The 8891-nt window shown below is 49.5% G+C and overlaps 5 protein-coding genes across 5 annotated transcripts, besides 5 other annotated features; all 5 read left to right on the top strand.

The window, feature by feature from the left end:
- The first annotated feature begins 4 nt into the window (after positions 1-4).
- Positions 5-38: a microsatellite.
- Position 39: 1 nt separating this feature from the next.
- Positions 40-78: a microsatellite.
- A 466-nt stretch (positions 79-544) lies between these two features.
- Positions 545-925, top strand: TraAM80_09297 (uncharacterized protein; the record flags this gene model as incomplete). Its single annotated transcript, XM_029385989.1, has 1 exon — positions 545-925. The coding sequence occupies one exon, from the start codon at positions 545-547 to the stop codon at positions 923-925; it is 381 nt and encodes a 126-aa protein (XP_029234140.1).
- A 358-nt stretch (positions 926-1283) lies between these two features.
- Positions 1284-1304: a microsatellite.
- Positions 1305-1450: 146 nt separating this feature from the next.
- On the top strand, positions 1451-2326 carry TraAM80_09298 (uncharacterized protein; the record flags this gene model as incomplete). The annotated part of the gene is made up of 1 exon (XM_029385990.1): positions 1451-2326. One exon carries the CDS (start codon positions 1451-1453, stop codon positions 2324-2326), a length of 876 nt encoding a protein of 291 aa, XP_029234141.1.
- Positions 2327-2607: 281 nt separating this feature from the next.
- Positions 2608-2653: a microsatellite.
- A 7-nt stretch (positions 2654-2660) lies between these two features.
- TraAM80_09299 (uncharacterized protein) lies at positions 2661-4913 on the top strand (the record flags this gene model as incomplete). The annotated part of the gene is made up of 1 exon (XM_029385991.1): positions 2661-4913. The coding sequence occupies one exon, from the start codon at positions 2661-2663 to the stop codon at positions 4911-4913; it is 2253 nt and encodes a 750-aa protein (XP_029234142.1).
- Positions 4914-5307: 394 nt separating this feature from the next.
- TraAM80_09300 (putative 33 kDa inner dynein arm light chain, axonemal) lies at positions 5308-6432 on the top strand (the record flags this gene model as incomplete). The annotated part of the gene is made up of 1 exon (XM_029385992.1): positions 5308-6432. One exon carries the CDS (start codon positions 5308-5310, stop codon positions 6430-6432), a length of 1125 nt encoding a protein of 374 aa, XP_029234143.1.
- A 62-nt stretch (positions 6433-6494) lies between these two features.
- Positions 6495-6511: a microsatellite.
- Positions 6512-6883: 372 nt separating this feature from the next.
- TraAM80_09301 (uncharacterized protein) lies at positions 6884-8891 on the top strand (the record flags this gene model as incomplete). Its single annotated transcript, XM_029385993.1, has 1 exon — positions 6884-8891. A coding segment is annotated over one exon (2008 nt), but the record flags the coding sequence as incomplete, so codon positions are not given.

Below are 8891 nucleotides of genomic sequence, written 5' to 3' on the forward strand. Positions count from 1 at the left end.
AGACGTTTTTTGTTTGTTTGTTTGTTTGTTTGTTTGTTGTTGTTGTTGTTTTTGTGTTTTTTTTTTACTTTTGCTTTTCTGCAGTTGTGTAGAAGAGATGAGTAGTAATGGAAGATGAGAAGAAACACAGCAGTTCCCCCTTCCCTAATTTATCATGTTAACAAATGATATGTTCAGCACCCCCACTCCCTCCACTGGATGAGGCATGCGTGCAGATGGATGCATCCCCAGCCCGTGTGGGAGCGTGTGTGTCTGCCTCTGGCATTGTCTCTCTGCAGGGGAGGTTGCTGGTGGCGTGCCTACGCTGCTGTGGTAATTGCATTTTATCCTTATTTTTTTATTTTTTTTATGCCTCGTGTTTGCTGGTGTGTGCCTGTTTGTCGGTCGAACTATCTGGACCCCTGCAAGAAGAGGAGTCATACGTGCAAAGACATCAGCAGTATTGAGGCGGGAGCAAACAGAGGAAAGTTAGTTGAACAGGGAAAGAGTAACACAAGAAGAGGGGATAGTACAAAAAGGAGTGAAAGAGACCAAACACGCAAACATGTTTGCTCGTCGTGCGTTTCTGGGGGGGAACACGGCGCTGCGGTCCGCGCTGGTGGCACAGCGCACCGGTGGTGGCGGCGATGTTGCTTTGCGATGCCACCGTCGGAACGTTACGCAGCTGTTTTCGAATCTTGTCACGCACTCGCTGCAGGTGGAAGGGTGTGTTTCCCTTAGCACCCTCCTGTATTCCCCGCTAGGTACGGCGCTGTTGGTTGCCTTGGCGTACAACGTGGTGGTGATCGGCACGAAACACGTCACCTACACCATGGAAATTACGGGGAAGGACTACGTGCAGGATCAACAACTGCACACGATTATGAAGTACAGCATCCTTAGCTGTATCCTGCTTGCGATGGAGGTCATATTTGTGGAGGTTTGACAGTGAGACATCTGCGTGACACACATGTTTTTTTTTTTTCATGTGCGCTGCGGCAAAAAGAGGGTATAGACAAAAAATTTTGAGTCGTTCTCAATATGGTGTTTTTTGTAGTCTTAGCTGTTTTTTTTAAAAAAAAATTTGCTTGGTTTTTTGGGTTTGTCCGTTTTTAGGGAAAAGACATATATGTGCTACACTCCTTTTTGTGTATGCGAGTGTGCACTTTATAGTATTGATCACGTCATTTTTGTACAATGACCAAGGAGGAAGTCATTGCCCGAGAATATGCAACAGCAAAGCGAAGAACGATCGGAATGGTGCAGACGCACTCTCTGTGATATGTCGGTGTATTGGTTTTTGAATTATTATTATTATTATTCTTTCACTTATCCCCACCCCCACCCCTGCAACCACGCCGTGGTGTCCGTGGCCCGCATTTGCCTTCCTGCGTGTTGTTATTCATATTTGGTCTTATTTTTATTTGTTTTTTCCCCCGTAGTTTTGTTCCGCGCAAGTCTGCAGTGAGTGATGAGCGGGAAGCAGAACAGGGCGTTCAGCAAGGAGGAGGAGGAGGAGGAAGAAGACGAGGAGCTGTTGGACGAGGAAGAAGAGCTGAAGAATGGAAGCAGTAGTGAGGACGAAGAAGAGGAGAACGAGCACGTGAAGGACGGGGAAAGGGCTCAGAAACGCAAAGACGGCGAAGAAGATGCGGAGAATAGTGACGAGGAAACCGCAAGAGATAAGAAGAGAAACAACAAAAAACGGACGGAAGAGGAAGAAGAAAATTTGCCACCACGCAAACCAGCCGTGCGGGAGATTCAACTGCTGCTTCCTGGTCATGGGCCAGAAAAAATCACTGTGAGTGTCCGTCTTTCTGCTGAGGCGTCTATACACCCTGCAAAGAAGTTGCGGCAGCATGAGGGACATGGTGCCGAGGAGGAAGAGGCTGAGGAGGAAGAGGCTGAAGAGGAGGAGGAAGAGCTGATCGATGAGGAAGAGGAAATCGGTGGAGAGCAGCGCAATATGCCGTTGTCTCCACCGTGGATGCCGCATTTGCTCAGCGATGACGCTTTCCATTGGGAACGCACGTTACTGCTTATGTATGGCTACACCTCACCCCCAGTGCCGACGCCGTCGGATGGCGATAGAAATGAGCACAGCGAGCAGGATGCGCCAAAGGGAAGTCGGCATACCGACTTAGTTGAAGAGGGAGAAGAGGAGGAGCAGGAGGAGGAGGAAGAAGATGAAGAGAATAAGGAGATGACAAAAAATACAGAAAATGCAAAAACAGAGACGGTGGTGGAAGGTGCCAAGCGGGCATCTATTGTTAACGGCGCTGCTGACACGGCATGGCTGGCTCCCGAGTCACGTCCTACTGGCAACGAGGACTTTTTTATTGTGTAAGGAGGCAGATGAGTTTGGCAACGCGTCCATACGCTCTTTCAAAGCAAGCCTATCGCTAAGGCCGACGCACTCTTTGCATCTAACGGTGCTGCGGTTTACCGAAGCACATCGTGTTCTCTTTTTGGTGCGTTCGGTGGATGGAAAACGGTGGTATCTGCTAGACACACTTCCCCAGCAGCATCAGAAGCTCACGAAGCATACGAACAGTGCTGGGGGAACCCCAGAAACAAGGAACGACACTAGATTGAGGACACATAATGAGGACTACGAGGATGAGGGGAAAGAAGAGGAAGAAGAAGAGGAAGAAGAAGAAGAAGAAGAAGAAGATGGTGAAATGGAGGAAAAGGAAGGGAGTGAAGATGTAAGTAATAGCCTTGACAAACAAGAACAAGATGATGATGACGAGGCGGGAATCCCAAGTGCGCGGCACTTAGACATGGATTCCGTTATTTGCATTGATGTACTGATGCTTGCCGCTCTACAAAGTCGAACTGCATTGCGTTGTTGTCTCTTACAGCGAGAACCTGTTTCACTTACCTGCGTGGAACACTGGCTACGCATGGACCTTTGTGCCGCAATGCCAATTTTCACTACAATTTGCCGTACGATGTTATCTGTCCATGCAACGGGAGGCGCACGTCTGCCGTATGAACTACCCAGTACCGCGATGGACTTTAACCTTTTCTTCGCTGCATCATACATCAACCACCGTCTTTCTACCTACCCCCGGATGCAAATGAATGCCTTACAAGTGGATCAACGTGAAACCCATGACAAGGAATGTATTTCCTTTGCGGGAGAGCGGAGATGCATTGAAACCATGGAGGCATTGCTGAAGGTGCGCGTGTTTCCGGCTAAGCGCATCCTTGTACAGCACTTGAGCTCTGTAGTTGGAATCCGACTCCTGTTGTGGCTTCTTATGAAGATACCAAAGCGACTTCTTCATTCGTGGGCATCTGGTTCTGCCGACGAAGATGCTGTATTGGGCAGCCACCTCAATCTTGCTAGGAAAGGGGGACTTGATGCGAAGTATTACGATCATGACGAAGAAGAAAATGAAGAGGAGGAAGAAGAGGAAGAGGAAGAGGAAGAGGGAGGAGTTTCAAGGCAAAAGGCTTCCAGTGATGCTGCCGCAATTATTGCGTTTTTACGGCGCACACAGCTGGGGGATGGATCCAGATTTGTTATTGCTCCTTTTCTACTAGCAGTTGTGATCGAAATACGCCGCCGCATTCAACGTGATTCAAAAGGGAATGAACCATCCAGGTTTACACTCATGGAGTGTCTTGGGCGTGCCTTGCTGCAGCGTGTGGAAGATGGTAGGCCTAGAAAAGATCCGCTGGTGGTGTCATCCTTCTCACTTCTCCCAGAAACAAGCGCAGAGACTGGTGAAGCATTGCCAACGCGACCTCGGATGCAGCATCTGTACCAAAGTGATCTTGTCATGCTTCTACTTGTCTTAACGAGCACACAGTCGAAGCGCCACTTGCCCCCTCTTGGGAAGGGGGACAAAAAAGGGTCTGTAGTGATTCGATCATGCGTGCAGCTGCCCTTTGGTGCCTTTGATGGGCATTATGAACTCTTTGAATATCTACTGCGGAAAAAAGCGGAAAGAGTTCGCACCTCAACCGAAACGTTGAAGTCCGGTTATTTTTGTCTGTTGTATCTTTGTTTGCTGCGGTTCAAGCAGCTCTCCTCTCTGAATCTCCTTCTCTCCATGACCCCACTATTCGCCGTATTGGGGCCACACGATCGCGCTCCCTTTGCTGACCTTGTGCAGGCCTGGATGCTTGATCGTGACTTGACGACAGGGCATCACCTTGACTTGTTTCTTGACACCTTCTGGAACGAACTTTATTACCGCTCTCTTGAGAGCCAATTTGATTCGGATACAATCGCCAAGGGGCAAGCATTGCTTCTGTTCGATAAAATGATGGAACGACGCAAGGCATACATCTGCACACTGCATCAAATGTGTTCTTCAGTGCGTTTCCCGTCCCGAATCTCTTCTGACGCAAGTCAATCGCGGAAGTCGGTCGTGGAAGGTGTGTTTCCTTTTTCCCCGCAGGGGGCGGATTTGCCCAACACGTGGCCATCTTCCCGCATAAAGCGTGGAAGTTTGGCAGTATACGAGCACAGTGAGGAGTCTTTGCAAGCGGAAGAGCAAGTGCGGATGGCATTTGAGTCTCTCTCGGTGGCATCACGTACATATCTCAGCCCTGAAACACTCTATACCATCCTTTTCGATGAACCTGTTCACAACATAGGTCTTGTGCGTTACTTGATGATCCGCTGTCGTGTCGTAACAGTCTGTGCAAATCCGCTAAAGGAAGTTCAAGTGCCAGCGATGGAGTATGCCCTGCGCTCAGGCAACGAAGGTGTCATCAGGGTACTGCTTGGGATCGGGGCTACACTTTACGATTATCTCGATGGTGGAACTGTGGAGCAGGACGTGTTCTTGTACGAGGCAGCTTCAGAAAAAGAAGTAGCTTCACTGCTTGACATGTGGAAGAAACGAGAGGAGCAGCGACAAGTAGACCCGTTGGTCTGCTACGGGATTTTACGTACGGTGCGAAGCGCTGATTAAGAACTGAGATGTTTGGGGATGCAAAGCAGCGAAGAAAAGGAAAGAGATAACAGGGGGTGGGGAATACGCTTGAAGTATACGATGTATAAAGAGTTAGAGGTTTTTCGGGGTATTAGAACATGTACAGTTACCTCAATTCCACTTTGAGACATGTTAAAAGCTGATCCTGCTATGAATGGTCTCGCATTTTTTTGTATATGAGTTTGTCTGCCGATTTATTTTGCTTTTTCTTGTTGTTGCGGCCGTTGTTACTTATGGGTGGCAGTGCTTCTTCCTCCCGTCCATGTGCGTGTTTTTTTTTTCCGTGGTCACCCTTTTCTCGCTCTGTTGAGAAGTAGGATTGCCGCACCCCTACCCCTACCCCCCATACTCATAAAACACGCTGGGGAAGTAGATGGAAGAGGGAGGAGGCAGGTGCACCCCGTCACTGTCGGGTTCTTTGCTGAAACTACAGCGGAAGGTTCTCGTTGACACCGTCAGTGTAGATGGTGCTGAGCCACTCAGGCGCTCTATCTCTATTCCTGCTTCAAGGCTTGCGGATGCACGCGAAAATGCCGCAAATGATTTGCTTAATGTGGGTCGAGTAAACAGAGCGCTGGTAACAAACCCGTCGTTTCCTGCTCATGTGGCACGTGTAGATGAAGTTCCAAAGATCTCAACTTGTTCAGCACAATCTTTTGCGGTTGCTGCACCTTTTCCGAACGAGACAGCGTTGCCGTGGCGGATGCGTGCATCGCTGCCTGTCACCAGCTCGCCTGCTGCAGAAAAGGCTGCTCGTATGGATGAGGTCAACACAAGCTCTGTGGCGTACCCAGGAGGTGCTGTTCTTCCAGCTCTCATGACTAAATTGTCTGACGTGGAGCGAATTCTTTATACATTGCTGCCTCCTAGGCGCACCGTGTGTAAGGAGACAGGAAATACATTTATGGAGTTTGTCTCTACGGAGCCGTCATCTCGTATAGAGGTGGCGGAGCTACATGAGCAGTTGGTCAACCTGCTGAAGCAGCGACGTGCTCGGGATAGTGGTATATGCCCGATTAGACGTGAAATTTATGCAGAGGTCTTTGATGAACTTATTAGGCAGGTAACGCTGGAGGAGCCAACGCGAGGCATTCTGCTGCTGCGTGTTCGTGATGAGTTGTACCAGACCTTGGCAGCCCACCGTTCTCTCGTGGAGCGAGCCATGTATTTTGCCTCCAAGCAGCGGGAGGAGTCTGATGAGGGTGTAGCGCAGCTCAAACAGCGTATCAAGGAATTGGAGGAGGTACGATTGGAACTATTGATGAAGCGAAAGGCGGCGCAGATGCGGGAGAACCAATTGCTGCACACCATTGAACAGGAGAACAATGCCCGCAGCAAGGTCCAGCAAGATGAATTGGGGTACTTCCGTCGATCCAACCGCCAGTTGGCGCAGCGTATTAAAACCGAGACAGAGCGCACAAATGCACAGGGAGTGGTTATTCCCGCCGTTCTACTGGACGGTGAGGTAACACAGATTAAACCTCCAGTGACCACGTAAATGCCACAACAACGTCAACAAAAAAAAAAAACAGGTCTTTTTCAGTGTGGATCAAACTTGGATTTTTTTTTTTTTTTTTGGTAGGGGGGTGTTTTATTCTTTTCCTGTGTGTGTATGTAAGTCAAGGTGTACCTTTTGTGGCGTCGGACCTGAAGTGGGTGGGCTATTGATGTACCTATTGATATAGACATACACTAACGCATGATTCTTTTTCTCTTGCTAGATACGTATCTATGTACATATGCCTGTGTAGGTGCCAAAACCCAAAGAGAAGTTGTGACGAGAAGAAGGTGGAAATCTCTTGAATTAAATCAAGCCTTTTGACATGTTGTTGTTTTTTTCCTCCTTTGATATTATCGCATTGAATTCCCACTTTTGCTTAAAAAAAATATTCTTTACCACTCTTCCTGCAGTAGTTGGAAGGACAAAATACATACGTACATACAAGTGAATGAAGTCCGATGTATCTATTGGGGACAACTGGAGGTATGGTGCTTCAACGAAGGTCCCCACTTCTACTGAGGAGAATGAGGTAAAGAAGCTGTTGCAACACTGCAGGAAACCATGGTTCTATTGCTACCCGCGAGCACGTGCTCACTCATCTCTTCTTGCATACTATCGAGCAATGGGAGGTGATGAAGTGTTGCTGCATCAACGCCTTTGCCGCGTCGCCTCTCGTGAGATATTGTCGCTAGTCACATCGTCACAGATCACCACAGAAACGGACAACACGCACAACTCCAAGCGGAGGGACGCTCCCTTGAATGTGCGTCTCGTTCAGCGTGTATATCCATCTAGTCAGATGCCTCTTATCAGCGAGAGTACTGTCAGTATGGTGGAGGCGGTGTTGAGTCATTTGCAGCTGCCAGAAGGAATCACTGTATTCCTGCCAGGTTTGCTGTTGTACCCATACTACCACTTGCTGGAACTTTTTGATGCATGGAAGTTGCGTGTCATTGGTTACGATGTTGATTATGTAACGATGCGTGTGGGGGAGGATGACTTTCGAAAAAAAATGCGGGGAATTGCTCTCCATGGTTATTGTGACAGGAATTCAAGACAAAAGAATTTTAACTGTGGTAGGGAGTACTCTGCAATTGTTTTGCTTACAGGGCTTGGCGCACGCTTCTTGGCGAATGCCGAAAACATTGTAAATATCGCACGTAAAGAGTCCCGTGTTTTGACGCTGGAGCTGCATCCCGTCACAGCGGCTTCATTTTGGCCGGAGTTTGACGGCACAGGGCGGGCTGACGTGCACATCACGTGTATGGACACCGCCGGAGAAATTGGCGGCGCAATCGCATTTAGCAGAGATCCTCTGCTTGCGAGAGGTATTTTGACGCGCCTGGAAGAGCGGCCTTTGGCTGCCGCGCGAAAGTGGTGGGTTGCACTTGCGCGTCACTTTGCTCACGAGATGGTGTCAGATGGCATGAGCTTCCAGCTTGCGCTATGTGCGATGCGGTGGAGGTCTCTCATAGCGAAGAAGATTCGGCCGGAGAAACAGAAGCTAACTGCGAAGGAGGCACAGGTGCACGGGGCAGCGAGGGGGGATGGGCGTGGCACCGTTGCGCGGGCCGACCGCATCTTTGAGTTTCTCATGGCCTCACAAGTGGAAGCTGCCCGTAGCGGCGCAACAAGCCATGAAAAGAATAACATGAGTGCAGGAGGTAAGAAGAAGAAGGATGATAATAATAATAGTGGTCAAGGCAGCCCGATGCCGATGTCAAGTGTTGAATCTCCTAATTCAGCTTTTTTTCGGCCTCACCGTGGACTTCTTCTTTGGATGATAACCGCCATCACCTCAATGCAGCAACGCGCTGAGGCAGACTGCATCTCTCTCTGGGAATTTCTCAGCCGTCTGCGTAACGATGTGGAGGTTGTTTCGGCTGGGGAGCCGACGACCCCGCGGCGCTGTGTTGCAAGTCACTCCGACAGTTTGCTACTTCGCGTTCGGGAACCCGAGGTGGCAGCACGGGCGTTGCGCACCGTGGGGTTTGACGCCGTCCCCGCTGTTACTCGCGTCTGGGACCGTGGCAACAAGACGGGCGAGGTATGGAAACCAGTGATGCCGACGCTGCGTGAAATCGTTATTCTTTCTGACTGCCCGCAGAGCACCGAACTCGCAAAGCACGCTCTTTTCCTACCGCTGTACAGGGAGATGCGGTGGAAAAACCGACAGAAGCTTCACCATGTGATGCAGAAAACATTTCCCGCATCACTGTTTTGTAGCCCCAGTGCGCACTTCCAACAGCATGTGATGAACACACCCTCCCAACACGCCTACCACTCGACGGAGGTAGAGGCACTACTGCGGTCATGGAGGCAATCTTGTAAAGACGTGAACGTCCTTTTTTGCAAATCCGCAGCCCCTTCTTCTTTGGCGCTTGTGGGGCCTGTTCCTGGCTACTTGCTCTCAAGCTCTGAAAGAGAGATAGAGATAGAGGAAGAACAGTGCTCTC

The sequence above is a fragment of the Trypanosoma rangeli genome, assembly GCF_003719475.1.
Source record: "Trypanosoma rangeli strain AM80 chromosome Unknown Tra_15.4_contig_00553, whole genome shotgun sequence".
In the NCBI taxonomy this organism is placed as follows: Eukaryota; Euglenozoa; class Kinetoplastea; order Trypanosomatida; family Trypanosomatidae; genus Trypanosoma; species Trypanosoma rangeli.